General features: G+C 35.2%; 1 protein-coding gene across 1 annotated transcript; it reads right to left on the bottom strand.

Moving 5' to 3' along the window:
* Nucleotides 1-1,621: 1,621 nt before the first annotated feature.
* LOC113235266 lies at nt 1,622-17,907 on the bottom strand. Its single transcript, XM_026470914.1, has 4 exons — nt 17,713-17,907; nt 7,964-8,179; nt 3,009-3,151; nt 1,622-2,708 (listed from the first exon to the last, which is right to left on the bottom strand). Exons 1-4 carry the CDS (start codon nt 17,797-17,799, stop codon nt 2,588-2,590), a joined length of 567 nt encoding a protein of 188 aa, XP_026326699.1. The 5' UTR covers nt 17,800-17,907; the 3' UTR covers nt 1,622-2,587.
* Nucleotides 17,908-19,555: the final 1,648 nt, after the last annotated feature.

The raw sequence follows: 19,555 nt of genomic DNA, 5'->3' as shown, positions 1-19,555 counted from the left end.
TTCTGAGCAGGGATTAGTTCTAAGGAGAAGATTTAGGCCAGAAATACATAGTGGATTCTACATGTTTCCAAAGGTTACAGTTCTTTTAGCAAGAACTAATAATAGAAACAAATAGTTCTCCTAGTAGAGCTAGCAAGAGTTTGGATAGTGTGATAACTTATCACTGATAAGCAATCATCATCTGGACGTTACCTTTTTCTTTTTTTACGATAACAAGTGACAAGACGGACACGTCATGCGCCTATTGGTAAACGACAAGCCTGTCCATATCAGTTACAGCGCCACGCAGAGCTTTAAATCACAAAGACCTTTGGGGCACTGCCACTACTCCTGTAACCTTAAGACGTAAGTTCAGAAGTCCAATGTGCATGTACTTTTAAACAGAAAACCACCGTGAGACTCAGACATATTAACTAATATAACGGATAACTGACGTATTTAAGTCGAATTTTTGCTCGACATGCTTCGAACCAATTCGTCCTGTTTCGTCCTGTTTCGTCCTGTTTCGTCCAATTGGTCCTTAATCATGAGATTGCGCGGCGGTAACTCGACGGAAACTGCGCGCCAAAGCCCTGGCAGCCCGATCACTCAGTACGGCTGCGGGCAGAGGCTGCGTCGGCGATAAACTATCCTCGTTTGCTTAATTTGTATTAAAGTCATATGCAGGATTGCAACTACCCTAACAACGTCACTTTCTAAAGTCTCTACATCTCTACACTAACCATAGACGTAGTACGTTACACTGTTTTCCGGCCAGGGGGTGCCGACCATCCACTATCACGATGGAAATTCGAATGACTATCAATCTCGATAGTTTCACGTACTTTCTGCGGAATGAAAAGGCTAGAGAAAAGCATTTCATTTTCCATAACGTGGCAGTACTTCCCTGGACGAACTCTTTCACAAGGTGTTCTACTGCTACTACGCGTTGACTTTACGCGGTTGTACTTAAACTTAGATACCGCATGTCATATTATTTACTAAAGTAATAAGTAGCACTCGTGTCTACTCACCCACATCAGAAAACTATAGTTATCAATCATTAGAGGCGTTATTGCAACGTTTCTATCTCATCATATCTCATCCCTGCGACTAACACATGATTACATTAGGAAGTTATTACGAGTTCCTCGTTGTTTTATCTGCGATGCTGACGACAAAGTTTGACTACTGATGGACAAGTAAAACTATGGCAAAATACATGATTCCGCTGCTCCATAATGAATGAATTTAGTTTTTAAAAGTGATGCAATGTCGAGTTTAGGTTAGGTTAGGAGCAGTTGTTTATTTATTTACATAAACTTTTTTGCACAATACAACAAAGTGCGAATGGCGGACTTAAAGCCAGAAGGCATTCTCTTCCAGTTAACTACCAACAATAGAAAAAAGAGAAAGTAGGTTTTCGCGTTTGCTATACATTGGAAAGAACTTGGTATTTTTTAATTGTTTATTATTATGTTATATTACTATTTTATTTTATTTATACATATTTATGAGTTAGCCATCCGTGACCATGTGGCCTGTAAAGAACCCGAAACGTTGGTTTGTTTGAAAAAACAAACATAACCAATTTTAGATTCCGAAAAATTGTTTAATTTGAATAATATTACAGGAATTTTGGGACGACATTTGTATATTTTGAATATGTACGTGTTTGAAGCAATCAACTACAAAGTATTCTTACTACAATAAAACAAAAGTTTAAAACCTACGTTTATTCTAACCATAATGTACAATTTTTTAACAAGGTAACTATTGCCAATCTTAAAATCTACCTTATCTTACAAGGTACGCTTTGTAGAATTACAGCGTATCATAAACCGGTTGAATGGACGAATGAATGCAGCAACCACTTTGAGCAGAGCCCTCATGTAATATTTGTCAATAAGACCTGATTATCTATAATTATAATTAAACATTGCCATGATAATTTAGGAAAACTAAGAAAACAGAGAGCTTATCTAGTAGATATAACGTATAGATACAATGTAAACATTGATAAATTAAAATGAAAACCAAATTAATGTAGAAGCTTAAATGTCTAAATAAAAAATGGGATGAATGGAAATGTATAATTTAAAAGCATAAGTTGTAATGACAAAAATGATGCGATGCGATGATTCTTAAACATTAGGTTTACTTAGAACTAAGAATAGAGATATAAATTATAATTATGATACAGTGAGCTCGCGAGATTGGAATTGCAAACCTAAGATGCTAACGAAAGACCAGCAAAGTACTCAAGTAAACTCTAAAATAGTGTATTTACTTTTGCACATGTACTTTTCAATTACAACTTAACATAAGCTTACAATAAAAGTTTACTGAATGATTTAAATTAATTCGAAAAGACCCTTTTCAATATTAAGTACATCAAATTGTGAGAGATCATTTAAGAAAAATGTAATACAATTATAAAACATCATAAAGAAAAGAGAGGAACGAAATTGAATTACTCAACCCAATTGATTAACTGCTGTGTTAAGCTTGTGTTAAGTTAATGCAAAGAAGAAAATTTAATTATGACCCCACCAAAAATAATTCAAAATCGGTATCACAAATATGAAAGATGATAAGAAATATGAAATTAGTAAATTCTAATTTTCTTGTAATAACCCGCTAAGCCAGCATGGCCATGTTGTGGAAGCTCCTCTTCCTGTGGTTTTGGTTTAGGCACGTAGGGATTCTTCAGGGGATCAGCATTAAGCCTATAAAGAGAAATGTTTATGTAATAGTTACGTAGTTGTTGGTGCTTTATAAATAATGCAATAGTTTTTTGTAATTGCTTTTTTGGCTTGGCACTCTCTTTAGCCTCACAAATAATGTAGCAAACGAGATCTTGATAATGATTTACTAACTGTACAGTAACGGTTTAGGCAAATTCTTATAAGTATACAGATAACGTTATATTGCATTCTGAAAATACAAATCATTCTCTTTTGAGCTTGAAACTTGTTCGTATTCTCCAAAAAATTACGTGAAATGTCAATTTTAAGAACACTTATTACCTGTAATGAGCAATGGCCTGTGAGCAGTCCACGTTATACCACCAGTCGCAGGCGAACTTGGCTTGGTCAAAGAGGGTGCCATTTGTGCAGAGGAACGAAGCACCCTGATGACCTTCGCGGCCATCGTGGCAGACGTGGTATGCCTAGAATTAAAAAAAAAAGACATTGAATATTACCGTCCATTTAGAATATGGAAATATGAAAACAGAGGATTTTAAGTGCACCGTTTTCGATTTTAATAAGACAAATTATCGGTTCTGGATTATTGGAGTAAAGACAGGTTGCGCAAGACGTCAACTGATTGGTACCCGAAGATAGACAAAGAAACGTCTGGCGCCCAGTTGCAAGGTGGGTCGACAACATAGTACGCGTCGCGTCTAGTCAACGGATGCGGCTAGCACAGGACTGTGGTGGATAGCACAAACTTCGGGAGGCATAGGCCTGGGTATAGACCCAGTAATGGGTGAAATCAGGCTGTGGATGATGGATTATTAGTAAATCGTGTTCGATTCGATGTACATTACCTGTACAAGATTTTTTTTAAAGAGTTCGTCCAGGGAAGTACTGCCATCTTACACATTTCTGCCGCCAAGCAGTTATGTGAGCATTACTGCGTTCCGGTTTTAAAGGGTAATAAAGGTGCTGGTGAGAGTACAAGCACATGGAACATGTCAACTTATGTCTCGTGGTGTTGAGCGCAGCGGTAGTATATCTCAGATCATTGTGATTTAAAGCTCTGAGTGGCACTGCAACGGCTGCGGTCAAGCATGTCGCTCACCACAGATAGCACGATTTGTTCATCCCCTCATTTGGTATTATAAAAAAAAGTAAGTTTACTATTCCTCTTACCCCAACTTTTGAGGGAAGAGAAACGGTATGACCAATATTAATGCAAACCACCCTATACTTTTTTAGTTTCGTTTAATGTTAAGTAACAGTTAACACTTAGGTATCAGACGACACAATAACTAATTCAAAAGTAACTTTGATGCTCTGGACTTAGGTTAAACACCCTGAGGTTCACCCACGCATTACAACGATATCTAACAAACTTATTCAATTTGCTGGAATTGGCCAGTGATAACACTTTCAAGGGAAGTTTTCCGGATAATTATTAAACTTGACGAGCAACGAAAGTGTCCTTTTCGGTCCAATTGTGGGCTGGGATGCCCAACATAGAGATTATCATTGGTTTAATATCCACTATTACGTCCAAAGCCTTTTTAATATTCAATGTATTTTCCCCAGGTCAAAGTGAAGTTTTTCACGATTGCATAAAAGGTTCTCCACAGCTAAAGTTTGTAGCTTAGGTTTCATGTCATGAGCATGATTTAAGAAGGGTGACCGCTACCAAATGACAACCATGTAGATTCCGGTATTAGTTCACGCGAATATATATCTTAGAAAAAATTACACTATAAGCAAATCTCACAAAAACATCTTACCAACTTCCCTTGCAGACCAAGCGAGCTGTAGCAAGGCAGCCCTGGCCTCAGGTAATGTTCAAAATCGTCAATTTATAATACGCACTTTCAAGGCTTGTAGTAGGGTTAGCATACCAGTGCTGGAATATCTTAGGATATTTTCGATATTTTGCATAAAATTTTTAGAAACGGCGTAAAAATTATTATAACGCATTTTTTGTTTTTGCTAAAGTTATACATCTTTTTGTTACACTTCAATATCACCACTAGAGTCACAAGCCTAACATGTGGTGTCCAAACATTTAGAATAATGGAATTTAAAATAATGCCGCTGTCCTATTATTCCCAAATTCCTAATGTATTCTATCACAATTCGTTTGATAAAATATTGCTAAAGGTGACAAATAAATTTTGAATCATTAGGAATAATCAAAGGCTACGGGTCTACCGCTTTTCTTCAGTCATTATTTTGCACCTCTTTGTGCGCTTTGGACAATTAAGTGTAAAATTGTTTGCAAGGTTGAAAAAAGGATTGTTTCTCTTCCTGTTACAACTTCAGTTAGTTAAAAAGGAAGTTAAACAAATTAAGTTATTTGTTTAGCTTCCTTTTTCTTCACACAGTATAGTTATATATTTTATACATATTGGATATCATGATGTTTTTACTACCACGTAATCATCTACTTTTTTTTGAAAATATTCCACTAGTTTGATATTATTATTTACACAAAGATAGGACAAACACAGAAAAATTCATTCGATCTAACTGGACATGAGCCAGCGACTGTAAGCTCTACGTAGCTACATTAAAATAGTTACATTTTGTACCCAACTATAGCTATTGCAAAGGCCAGAATGGCATATCAAATACGAAACAAAATTTTAATATATTACGTAGTGCATCAAAAAACAGTCTAAACATACTGCAAATTTTTTGTTTAGTAGCAGTAGAGCTCCTTGTGAAAGAGTTCGCCCAGGAAAGCGCTGCCACCTTACCTATTTCTGCCGCCAAGCAGTAATATAAGCATTATTATTTAATATTAAGCTGCGTTCCGGTTTTGAAGGGTATGGGGTGCTGGTGAAATGGCACATGGGTCTTGTCAACTTATGTCTCAGGATGACGGGCGCAGGCGCCGTGCCACTCAAATCTTCGTGATTTAAAACTCTTGAGTGTTTCTGCGACTGCTTATGAACAGGCTTGTCGCTTACCATCAGGCGCACGACTTGTTTGTCCCGTGTCTTGGTATCATAAAATAAACTATAACATAGATCCGATATAGCAAAGCAGCATTCAGACCTTGCATTTGTAATGGAGGCGACGAAAAGAGCTTCCCCGCACAACGTACCATTCCTTTCCTGTACGTCTGGCACACCCTGGGGTACAATAAGCAAGTACCTTACGCCGGTTGAAGAAATCCTTTCGTCTCGTTGACAAGCATTACAGTGTATGCCATCGATACGATAATAATACGAAATAGTCATAGTTACCATAACCCTTTGCCTCCGTGATCTAGTAGCTTGCACACCGGTGGTCATGATGTCACCATCTCTGAGTAGAATTCGATCCCCGGCTGGGTCAGTGTAGAAACTATCTTTTCTAAATTGTCTCGGGTCTGGGTGATTGTGGGATTGTCTTTGTTTCCGATTTCAGTAACACAAGTGCTTTAGCTACTTACTTTGGGATCAGAGCAACATGTGTGATGTTGTCTAATATTTATATTGTATTATATTATATTGAATTGTACTGTACTGTACTGTACTGTACTGTACTGTACTGTACTGTACAGTACTGTACTGTACTGTATTGTACTTTATTGTACTGTATTGTATTATATTATTATGAGCTGCACCCTTACTTAGAACCGTCGTATCCTCACGGTCTCTATAAAAGAGAGAGCGGAACTGTGAGCTGACTCATTCGGCGACTTTTCTTTCTTACTCTTGTTATTTTAAGTAATTGACATAGCAAACATGTTTACAAATAATTAGATTTTACGAATTGTAATTGTAGTTTCATGTATTGATTGTCAAATAAAATGTAAATAACAATCATGTAAAGCTTGAGTTAAGTGTAATATTGTTTTTTTAAGTCGTTTCTACTTATGTATCCGAAATTATGTTATATTATATTTATTATTTATTTAAATTCTGTTTTTCAAATTTATTTATTAGGAATCAGTAATCACATTAGGGTTGCCGGATACTGATATATCATTTCCGGGACAATTCCACTACGGCAAGGGAGACGGGCCGTCTACTACTAGAACTAATTTGTCAGATGGCCATCTATCTAATTTGACGGTCATACCATGGCCATAACATTGTTTTCTACCATCTTTTGGGAGTTTTTAATACTCATATAATATCGAATTAAAATTTTTGTAGGTACTGATACCTACAAAACTGTTACGTCATTCGCAATCAATATTTCGTTATTATTCGCACGGCTACAGAGCTGCATCTGGGAGACTTGTTTTATGAAAAGGAATCTAGTAAGTTTGTCAAAACAAAACAAAACAAAACTTCTAAGCATTTGGAATTCGGGACAGTAAAGTCTAATTACTGGACACAGGACAAGATGGAAAATTCCGGGACAATCCCGGAATCCCCGGCCAACTGGCAAGCCTAAATCACACACCTCAACACCTTTCTGATCGCACTACTGAAACGGTAGCACCACGATTTAAGCGTCTCTTGCGTAAAATGTGCTCGAAGGAAAGTTCTTACTTACATTACATAAAGAAAATTAACACTTCAAAGTACAGCAATCACGAACAGTTTAAAGGCGGTCGTATTCCACTCACATCCGCTGCCCTATATTTCTTGTAGTGAATTCATTAAGCCCCTGTAACCGGGCACAATGGCGCCATTACTCTGAAGCGGTCACAAAGCGGGCAATAATTTACCACTGACCACAGGGAATATTCAATTGAGTTGCATACGTACCTTGTTTACATTTTCTTTAGAGTAAATACTTTTTTATAAAAGTATTTTAAAAAATCCATATTTTTTACGTTACTCATAGGATGAATATAGGACGTATGATGACAAAGGCTTACATTTTCGTTGACAACAACAATTGGGGATTGATTTTATTAAATGTCATGATATCATTCATTTATTTTTTGTAAAAGAACCTGCGTCTGTATACCATGTATATACGTAGCTCTAGTTAGGTACTTTTCTTTGTGTTCGATCTGTTTTTCTTTATGACATGAAGTGACGGGATGAAGAAGTCGTGCGCCTAAAGGGAAGCGAAACGCCTAGCCATAACAGTTACAGTGCCACTCAGAGCTTTAAGTCGCAAAGATCTGAGGGGCACTGCCACTGCATCTGTCACCTTGAGACATAAGTTAACAGGTCCCATGTGCCAGTAATCTTACCGGCACCCTTAGTCCTTCAAAATGAGAAAGCAGCAATGGAGGTATGAGAAAGGGAAAGGAAAAGGGGGCGGTACTTCTCTGGACGAACTCTTTCACAAGGAGCTCTACTTATATGTATATATATATGTATATACTAAAACTTTCTTACCTGACATCCAGTCTCAACATTAGCATACATCCCCGGATGCACTGGGACTTTGGAACATGAGAAGCTCGTCTCCGGGACTTCATGGTATATAGGATAATCTATACCCGGAGTGCCAGGCACGTTGCGGAGATCCTGAGGTTTCTCGTGCTCCCGAAGAGGTTTTTGACGGATGACAGCTTGCTCGAATTGGTGAGCGTGATAATAGGGGTCATAACGCTACAAACAGAAGAGTTAAAATGTAAATAATTATGATAAAAGAATTGTCGTTTGAAGGTGAAAACCCCTCAAATCCAATATTTACAGAAAAATGTTTCGTACTTGAAAGTTCAAATCTGATCTCAATTTCTTGTAAGAATTACTTTCTTGGACGTACTACTAGGTTTTAATTTTTAAACGAATGTATGCGAAAGAATAACATGAAATTTCAAACCGACTCTAGCCAGCATTATTCTTTTTTCTTATTCGGTTCACAATAGTGGACACTATTGCGAAACAAACTTACATTATATCGTTAATATTATGATACTAGGTGTGAAGATGTGAATTAAAAATTGCATATCTAAACATGAATTCAGTGGTAAATAACTGTAAATATGTATCTAATGTCATAACAGGACAGAAGACAAAACTATCATGTAATCGTGTAGCTAGCGCATAAGACACTTCCTAACCGAGTTCTTAGCTGAGACCAAAAAACCAGAGAATATCAAAATCAAATCTGACAGCATCGTGACATAATTCTATAAATAGAGAGTGAAAAGGTTTTACGATTGTGTATTAGAGGCATATTCGAGGCAACTCATTCCTTATGGTTGCATAACACTCGATGAGATTTTCAGACAAAGTAAAGTAATTAAGTGGCAGAATCGGACGATCCATAACACCATTGTTTGTCTATGGTTGGTTTGGCTTACTGAACAATACGATTTCACAAAGAACACTTTATCAATAATCTTAGCTCATAAGAGAGAAAGGAGTTTCTCAACAATAACTGCTCTGTATCAATGAGTTTACATAACCGTCCATAATGTGACCTTGACTCAGATCCAGTTGCGTACGCGCACGTGGTGATCCGACCGACCTTATGTAACCTATGTCCCGTTATTGAGGCCACTCAACTATTCTACTGTGCTAAGTTAATTTGTTCAACTCTCTCAGGTATTATGTCGTTATATTAATAATAATTTTCCATACAACCACGCCTATTTTTTTATTTTTTTTTATTGTGACTCGGCAAAATGATTGCACCGCGCCTGATGGAAAGTGCGAATACAGTCCAGAGATGAGAGTAACGGATGGAAAACACAAATATCTTCACTCCGTCACTATCATTTTGCCGGTCTGGCCAAATGCTTCTTCACACTACGTTTGAAGGACCCGATGTTATAGAGGGGAGAGAATAAAAACTGGAAAATTCCCTATAATATGAGTACCAGGGGAATGGATGGATATTTTGGGTTTCCCAGAGTAAATTCACTCTGGGACATCCAAAATATCCAGATCAGAACGAATTTAGAAAGAAATCATTTCTCAAATCTTCGGGCCAACGAGATTGTCATATTGAAGAGATAAATCGAAAAATTATGTTCATGTAAAATTATGTCAATGTTCTGAAAACTTCCTGCTCTCATAGATTACTGCACATCGTTTTATTTTAAAATTGATAACATGGCGTCCCTATATCATTATAAAAAACATATTTTCAGACACCAAAAATAAGTTATCGCCACTTGGTTTAGTGATTTGTATAAATATATTCATGGACATATTTATTATTTAGAGCAAAACTGGTTGAATTATGATAACAACATACGTATAAACCACTGGTTACACATACCAAAAAAAAAACAATTGAAATCATTCTTTTTTCAAATTAAACGTTTTGGTATATGTGACCAGTTATTCATATGAACATTATTATCATTATTCAGCCTTTAGCGCTCCAATAAATATATACTTGAACGTAGTATAAGTTTCAACCTCTACGTACCTCTATATTAAGTGACAGGTCATGTATTGCGTAGTAACAGTTACAAGCCAGGTCACTTGCACCATTTTGCTACTGGATTTTTGCAATTGACAAAACATTAAGTACAATAACTATGTACTTTCACTTTATTACTGCAAATTTTGTTAGATAAAATTCCAATAGACAACAGTATATCAAGCGTAAGATTTTAGACTTTGGACTGTACTTATTGTAAGCGTTATAGAGTTCAATTGAAATCTTAAAAATCACGCTTGATGTTAGAAAATGCAAGCAATGCATGTCAGAAAATGCTTTGGCCATCGTGGCGGTCTATGGCTTAAACCCTCTGCATAGACGAATTGTTTGTTGTTGTGGAACATGAAGGTATATGCGAGTATTTAGGCTAAAACTCTATGATTATTAAAGTACGACTATGACCTAATAAATACTTTTTTTAATAAAATGGAATAGAAAACATTAATCCAATGCCACAACGCTAAATTACACAAAAAAAAAGAATAACATTCAATGAAGTTTGACAAACCCTAGGTCCTTACAAAAAAAGTCCGTTATCTACCCAGGATGCTGCGAGAGGCAATTGAAATCAAAAAACATCCTAATTTCAACAAGGAAGATGGTTTCTCCGTACCACCAGGTCCACCAGTTTGGAACCTACTATTTCCTCTGATAAAAAATCCCAAACGGACATAAGACTGCAGCACTAATTAATATGTTTTAATTTATTCTGATTTTTAAGTTATTAATAAACAAGGGAACTTAGTAACTAATAACTCAATAATAATTCATATTGTCAAAATAAAATAATTTGTAAAACTAAATGTCAATTTATATAATACAAAAGCGTCAATTGATATGTTTCTTTAGGCCTACTAGTTTGTTATACTTGTTTCTGGGGCCTAAACACCCAAATATCGATAAAACTAAGTAAGGCACACCGTATAAATTATCACTATAAAATATTGATAAATTTATTACTGATATCGCTTAAGACCATTAAAACCATACGTTCCCTTCTAATATTAACAACTAATAAACAAAGTCGCTATAGCAAAATTTTAAGTGAGAGGGGTCATAGAACTCTTCACGGCCGAACGCCCGACCGTCGTTGTGCTCGCACATGCCACCGACACGCTCGTAAGAACAAGAGGATATACGACATATATACATTTTAACGTGCGCTTGCAAAGTCGTCGTTTTAATTTTAAAAAGGTTCTCGATTTTACACAGAAGCAGTTACTACCCGATAGTATCCGATTTGGCACGATCAACAGTAGTTTTGAAAATGTGGAAATGGTCTACGAAATGCGTTAATTTCCCTAGCGAAAAAGAATAATTTTGTTAACATACACAAGCATATTATCAACTTTTTAGGATTTTCGATTTCTACACATTGCATTGCTAAACCGCACATTTTCTATCCAGAAAAATGTGTCAGAAGCTGTATGTAGAATAGGCCCGTTTGAATCTCGTCGAAAGCTAACTCTCCTAACGCTTCCCGCCATGTACATATTTGAGATATGTATCTTTGTTAACAAAATTTTGGTCTTATTTACTAGGAAACGCGAAGTATGTAGGTACTTTTTTCAGATATCCAAACCGCATAGCTGGCCCCTCCCATAACACCACTTGCTTTTCTAGGAATTGTTATAAAATGGCCATAAAAATATATAATGCTTTGCTTGCAGTCATCGCAGACTTATCTATAAAAATATTATTTTAAAAGTTATTTTATTTGTGTGTGATATGATGTAATGTGATCTGTGTATATATAATAATAATAATAACAACGCACTCACTCAAAATAACCCCGCACTAGGGAAACCCTGTATCGCGGATGGCATGGACACACAAACATACAACCATAAATTACACCCAAACTCACGAGAGAAACAAATGTAGACCATGCTAATATTTCTCGCGGCCCGTGAATGTAACCTGGGACCTCTGCGTGGCAGTCCGGCTGGTAACCGTTTGGCCACAGAGGCAGTTGACATAATATGACAGCAAAGATTTTTTTTAAATGTTTACAATTTGACATTCTGTTTGTATTTGTGCTGTTCAAACTTCTTTGATATTGTTTATTTTATGGTTTTATTGTTGTTATATTTTTCTCAATTTCATTTAACATTGCATATTGGACAAATTATATAATTTAAATTTTTTGACATTATTTAACTTCAATTTAATTTTAATATTTGCGTGCCAGTACCTGGTACAACACGTGTTCATGACACTTTATATAATATCTTTTGTTACTTTGTTTCTAGCGAATAAATATATTTCATTTCATTGGAAAAGATATTTTCTATGGATCGAAATCGCGTATATTTGTATTTTCCGTATATCCCTTGATAAAAAAATCAGTAATAATATGTTCAATAATATGTTGTGTTTTATTTCCAGTTTATTTTTGCTAATAAGTTTAATTAGTAAAATAAATTAAAATGATTTTTGGTAAATTGAAATTAATAACTTTTGTAACTATGGTTTAAAATATGGTGGTTTGCAGTAGTATTAGACATAACTGGTTGATGACTACCATCTCAGTCAGCCTGTAAAGAGTGTGTTGTCGTCCATATCAATTCAAGTGCATAAGGTCTGACGATTTTTTGTATGGAGTTATTTCAATGAAATTTTCAAGCGAATCGATTCAATAGAAAGACGAATCGAATCGTTCAGATCAGAATTTTGTAATAATATCATTAAGTTTCAACAAAACTCAATTTACAACAAATATTTAATTGTAAATGTTGATGGGTTTTAACCTGAATTAAACCCGGCGTTAACTAAGCGCCGGGTGAAAACCCGGGCTCTTGCCCATCTCTGTGAATGAGATAATTAAATATTAATTTGCTTTCATCGAATATTTAATTAAACAAAATGATAACCGTCTTTTTACCCGACTTTTTCAAGTGTATATATGTATGTATATATTATTATGTCCATTTCTATGTTTCCCTGTACAGCCTAAACGGCTTGATAGATTTTAACATTTGATGTGTTGTCGTTAAATTCGTCTTGATTGTGGGAGTGTCATAGGCTACAAAAAAATAATGAAAATAGTGAGGGGGGTTTTTTTTAAATTTCCAGCTACATATTACATTACATATTTTCAGTCGGGTTTTTGTTTTTTTAAATATTTGGTTTCTCTTGGCAATTTGAGGGAAACTACAAGGCAAATAGGATGCTAATCCAACTTACGTCCGTATATCGTAATAATTTGTTTCCGTTTTTATATTCAAAGAAATCATTAGAATTATTCACTAAGCATAATATAATGAGTCTGTTTGTACCAGCAATAAAACTGCAATGTTTTTATTTACGTATGACATTTTTATCGGAAAGTTGTGTATCATGATCATTATCGATATTTCCTTCTAGGGTACTAAGCGCTTTTCATCATCTTTCATTAAGCGCACAGCCCAGGAATGGAATTCCTGCCTGCTGCGAGTGTGTTTTCGATCTCATACAACCCGAGTATTTTTAAAGTGCGACTAAATAGGCATCTTCTGGGCAAGCTTGTTCCATCGTAGATCCTATCTTTGCTCCAAAGCTAGGTAGTGGTCAAGAGCAAGAATATTTTATTAAAAAAAATTGCCTGTACAATAACTTGTATTGGATAATTATAATAATGTATAATGAAACATGATAAAGTTTATTAATTTAAATTTTAATTCATATAATTTGCATGACCTATTTCCAACATTCCATAATATGAGTATTTTTTAAGATAACTGTATATTTTGTCGAGTGGCTTGCACACCGGTTTTCATGATGTCGCCATCTTCGAAGTACCGGTTCAATCCCCGGCCGGGTCAATGTAAAACTTACTGTTCTATATTTTCCCAGGTCTGGAAGTTTGTGGTACTGTCGGTGTTTCTGATTTCCATAACACAAGTGCTTTAGTTACTTACTTTGAGATCGGGGCGACGTATCTATATGATGTTGTCTAATATTTATTTATGAAATATCTTTCAAATTAATCACAACAATATTTAGAATATTTATTGTTTTGAATATCATGATGTTTAACTACCATGATATTGATTTATTTGTTATAAAATTATTCCACTAGTTTGTTGTAGTTATTAATACAATGGTCGAAGATCGGTCGCCCTGGCACCGAATCAGGTTCGAGTCTTGTCAGATCGAAAAAAAAATGCTTTGTGTTCGATCTTTTTATTAATAATCATAACAAAAATTTCCATACAATTTAAAAATGATAATATTTATTTAAAATTAATAATGTTGTAGTAGGTACAAAATTTAAACGAACAACAACATATCTTCATAACAATAATGCACACTCTCATAGCCTCGCACTGTGGAAAACCTGTATCGCAGATGGCCATGGGCACACACATAAACAACCACAAATTACACCCAAACTCACGAGAGAAATAGATGTAGACTCTACAAATATTTCTCCCGCCCCGGGAGTCGTACCCCAGACCACTGCGAGGCAGTGCAGGATGGTGACCGTTCGGTCACGGAGGCAGTCTTCTTCATATCTTCATATTTCAAATATAAATAATTAAATTGAATAATAACAAAAATCTGAAATAATATGTTCGTATTTTACAATTTACAGTCAATATGCAAATCCCATAATGTCTTTATATTTTATAAGAACAAAATTTCCTTTTTGGGAATTCTATATCCATAAAGTGCTTTTGAGATCAAACAAGATGTATTACCAAAAACTCAATAAATAAGGAAGTGTCTTATAAAACAGAGAGAAAAAGAAAAATAATATAAAGTACGTTCCGTTTTCACTGCCCAGAGTTCCGCAGTGCTCATCTTAAAATACTTTTTGTTTCCTTGAAAGGTAGGCCTTAAAAATGTTATAGAAAAATAAGCCAAGTACCTAATGTAAAAAAATAAGTTGAAGTTAGGCTACTTAAGTTGAGCGCGCTGCGTCAGTGATTACATATACGTGGAGAAACATACAAAAGAAAGAGAATATTTTAGAAAAATGTGTAATTAATTTTTAGCTAAAACTAGAATAACAAATGAATATTGCCTAGCAACAATGTTCAAAATTATACTACTTATGTTGTTATGTTACTTTTCGAAGAGAACTCCAAAAAACACTGGAAGGTGAGAATTTGTGAAATTACTCCTGAATACCAATTTGGTGGCAACAGCCAAGTTTCCAACAATTTCCACTCTGAGGAGCTTGATCAAAGAAATGGAACTAAAAAACAGGCGTTCCTCACGAAAATGAAAGTAAATTTAACCAACAGTAATTCGCCTTTGAAGGGCTCAAGGGAACTTGGGAAAAAGGAAAATTGCAAAAGTTAGTGTTCCCTTATGGGGCTAAAATGTCGTAAGTAGATGTTTTAAGGTCGCGAATGGTCCGCCCTTTTATCGCAATAACTCTAGTTTAAACACCAATTATATCAAAACTTCACCCTTTGTGAATTATGAATTGTTATTCGGAAGTTGAAATTGTTTAGAAGATATAATAGCACAGTTGGGGAATCCGCCTTGTACAAAGCCCTCGCACTGTCTCGACTCGCGCCAGGTCCATCTCTTACATTATACATAATAATAAAGTTTTTGAACTCACGTGCCGATTTGAGTACCTATTTCATTACATATTCATTTTGTCTGTACGGTGAAGGGTAATTGATTAAATGAGTTTTTTTATTATACCAAATGACGGGACAAGCAAGTCGTGCGCCTGATGGTAAGCGACATGAATGTCCATAGATTTTTTATTTGTTATCTCCATAGACTCGGAATATTTTATTTTTATCAAACTAGTGACTCGAAAATAACCATACGTCCATACGTGTGGCCATACGTCCCGCTTTTAAACGGTACAGTCTCATTTTTAAATTTGATGTTCCGCTGTCTCGAAAATAGCAGGATACATGCGACAATAAATTTTAAAAAATTGCGAAATATACACGAGATTTTTAAAAAGTTCTTTTTGAAATTTTTGATCATTAAACATTTACAGTTCTTTTTTTTTTATGTAATCAGTAAACATTACGTAACTATAATAAACATGTGTTTTCTTTTTAAAACAATAATTTACAGGCGTCGCGCTCTAAGGGAAAAAAGCAATGGTTCATATTTAACCCTATTGCCGTTTCCTCGAAAAACACCCCTACACAGTAGTATAACGTATAGCAAAATGATTGAATACGCAAAATCTAAAAATAGAATTTTATCGATTTTTGAATTTGAAAAGTTTTACTTTAACTTAGAATATCATTTCAAATGAAACAATTTTTTCTAATCTAAAATAGAGATACATTTGCTTTTTCCAAACAACCAACTTGTACAAGTAGCTATGTCCATAAGACCTGGAAAGAGTCCGAAAAAAAAGAAATATAAGCGATTATAGAGCCGAAAAGATAGTTCCATCATCAACGTGTCGTAATCTCGAAAACCTAAGACCTCGATATATTACTTTAAACTGTTTTAGAGTGTCCGACCATTGGAATTGAAATTGTCTATCGACAGCAATATTATTTTCTATAATAATTTGACTTTAAACTTCGCACAACATATTACAATCATATTATACAAGGTACATGGAGAATAAAAATAATATGTTCCAACAACAGGGACAATTCCCGATTGTAATCACCGATGCAAACGGTGATAATATCCATGAAACCTACGGGGACCTCTACATATTAGAACGACGTCCCCGCATTTCAAGGAACAGACCACTTTAGCTTTATCCTAAGAGATACATAATACAATACATGTGTATTGCACAATCAGTGTACACGATAAAGAAGATTCGAATTGATTTGTTAATAATGATATTAAATACTACGTATTCGAAAAAACTCCTTGAAAAAAATATTGGGTGTCTCACGGATATGGAGCACGAAGGAGGAAGTATTTAAAATATTGTAGATAGGATATTTTACTTCATGGAAACATTAAGTCCAAAAGTAAGTAACACTGCCTTCAAATCCGTTTAAAAATGACTAAAACCATCTGGGAATCGAATCGAGTAAATATAGAAAAAATCCTATATTTTTTAATATTGAAAGGATGAAATAATTAATTCCCTTTCAGAACAAAATTAAAATAAATTCTAAATCGATTTTTTTAGGCACATTAACAGACTTTAGACACAAAAAATATTGAAAAAAACACGTAAAAATTGATACAGTAGAAATATCTGTGCCCAATTATAACTGTGCTCGACATTCAAAAGTAGATATACTTATACAGGCACAAGAAGTCGCCTATTACAAGCAGAGACACCCAGTTAAATATGCGACAATTAGTACATATTCGCATCTCGTTGTAACACACACATTACAGAGTATTATTTTGTGATATATTATTTTTTCTAAGGGATATACTGAAATTTTAAATTATTGCATTAAAACAAAATAATACTAAAGAAAAACTAACATAACATAAAATTAACCCAATGTGTCATAAAAAAATGACCGAATGAACTAAAGACCTTTCTAGATTTAGTTTACTCTACATTTTGGCGATGACTTATTTACTTGTCTGCAGAGAAGCCTTGACAGCAAAACCTTTTTATTTAATAAGATGTTATTTGCATTTATTAAAATACAATCTACACTATCATGAGTTAAAAATCTACACTGTCCTGAGTTAAAAAAAACTTGCACATAATAGGTCAGAGAGAGAATTAGAATAAATAATTAGAAAAAATTTGAAAAATTAATTCCTATCTGTACACCCTATTTATATTGTCCAAGACTCTATCTAACACACCTGTAACTCACTAGTTACAGAGTCAACATACCTGTAAATAAGCAGCATCAGAAACAAGACCGCACAACAACGCAGTAGTAAGCGCTCGTAGCACGGCCTTTCCCATTTCTCCACACATTTTGAAGCAAGTTAAAAGAACTATAAATTGAAAAATAAAGCAGTGTACCACCAATAGAGTACCAAATGTACCACTGCACTTCACGGCCTAACCGCCACTGGTGAACGATCACCTCCCCACTAGAAGTTTCTAGTGGAAGGGCTTTAACTTACGAAACGTAAATTTTGAAATTCTTAATTGTAGTTTTAAGTTAAGGAGTTAGATTGGAGATCGGGTGTGGTTGTCCTTCTCGTTTAAATTTCTTCTCAGCATTCAAGTGTTGCATTAAACGAGTCCTCTTAGCCAATAAAACACATTTACGTGAGTAGTATGATATCTGAAGTAGTTCGTATAGGTGATAGGTAAATTTCTGGTGAACGATTTATAATAAAACTTAAACGTGTCAAGGAAATCATCTGTGAGGGTTGTTATTAAACTGATGTTTAGATTTTAAGTTGTAGTTAGCATATGTTATTAACCCATGGTATCATGTAGTATGACGTGACGGGCTGGTGTCCACTACTTCGCCTAGGCGCCTATTTTGCGTGTAGGTTAACCTATGTTACCATAACTCAAAAACTTTAAAAATGTAACTAAAAAGTGACGTACCATTGACCTGCAGTCAAAAAATATATGGATATTGTCTTTCAGCAAGGCGGTGTTCGATCAGAAAATTCAACCGTTAAAGCAAAAGTGTCGTGTATTTTGTTCCAAAATAATTCCGCCAATAAACTATTGTGGTTCGAGCCTGGGATTAAAATAAAAGTAACTTTTAAAAAATACAGACACTTACACTTGAGTCTTTCCACGCAATTTCTATAAAAAGTGGAAATAAAAAAAACCGGAACTTTGATATGTGTGATGAAAAAACAGCCGCGCGCATGGATTAAATAGCAGCTGTACCAAAATCATCAGGGACACTGTGTGTCTCTAGGACGCGTGGTGAAAAGTTGTAACACACAAGTATCATATTATTCATTGATATAAGCATCACAAAATCATAAAAAATCTTAGGATTGTAAAGTTTTATGAACAATTAACGATAACAAAGTTGGTAACACTAAAGACTGGATTTGCGAGGACCTTCGCTATAGGTTTCACTTACGCAACACCGGTGATTGGCGGCGATTGGTGAAATATCCCGACCGAATGGCGGTACATTCATGAGCGAACGCCTTTACACATATCCAAGAACAAGACTGGGAAAACGCCTTGGTATTCAACATTGATGGTCATATCAGTGTTGAATACCAAGCACTGATTTATTTATTGTAAAATTTAAAGCGACAAACAGTCGGATGACCTACTTGATGTAAGGTTATCACCACTTACATATACCAGCGATGCTACGAAATATCCTTAATATCATAACAGCGCGTAGGCCGTGCGGCATAAGAATTTAAGTTTCCCTCCCTGTAATTCCGCTGGCTTTAGACTTCAATCAGGAACACAGTAGTTTTACCCTGCGGTAGAAATATAAAGCTTGATAGTTCTTCATAAACAGAGAAACATACATCTAATTTGAGGACCTCTGTGGTTTAGTGACTTGCACATCGGTTTTCATGGCGCCATCTCTGCGGTCCCAGGTTCGATTTTTTTACATATAATATCAAATGTCGTGCTTGGTGGTAAGTTACACCTCTGTCCATAATAGTCGCAGTGCCACTCGGAGCTTTAAATAGCAAATGTCTGAGAAATAGTGCCACTGCACCTGTCAGGTGCAGTGGCACTATTTCTCACACAGGGTGACCCCTGAGACATAGGTTGACAAGTCCTA

Source organism: Hyposmocoma kahamanoa, unplaced genomic scaffold (genome assembly GCF_003589595.1).
Source record: "Hyposmocoma kahamanoa isolate Upper Pololo Valley unplaced genomic scaffold, ASM358959v1 87, whole genome shotgun sequence".
Classification (NCBI taxonomy): Eukaryota; Metazoa; Arthropoda; class Insecta; order Lepidoptera; family Cosmopterigidae; genus Hyposmocoma; species Hyposmocoma kahamanoa.
Note: the sequence above shows the minus strand (reverse complement) of the source record. Positions and strands in the feature narration are given on the sequence as shown.

What these genes read in the sequence shown, in the direction of transcription:
- LOC113235266 (XM_026470914.1), bottom strand. Translation starts at nt 17,799, where the DNA reads ATGTGTGGAGAAATGGGAAAGGCCGTGCTACGAGCGCTTACTACTGCG. An exon ending in CTGATGCTGCTTATTTACAG is followed by an intron (nt 8,180 to 17,712) that starts GTATGTTGACTC and finishes TTCTGTTTGTAG; the next exon opens with CGTTATGACCCCTATTATCA. An exon ending in CAGGCCATTGCTCATTACAG is followed by an intron (nt 2,709 to 3,008) that starts GTAATAAGTGTT and finishes TTCTCTTTATAG; the next exon opens with GCTTAATGCTGATCCCCTGA.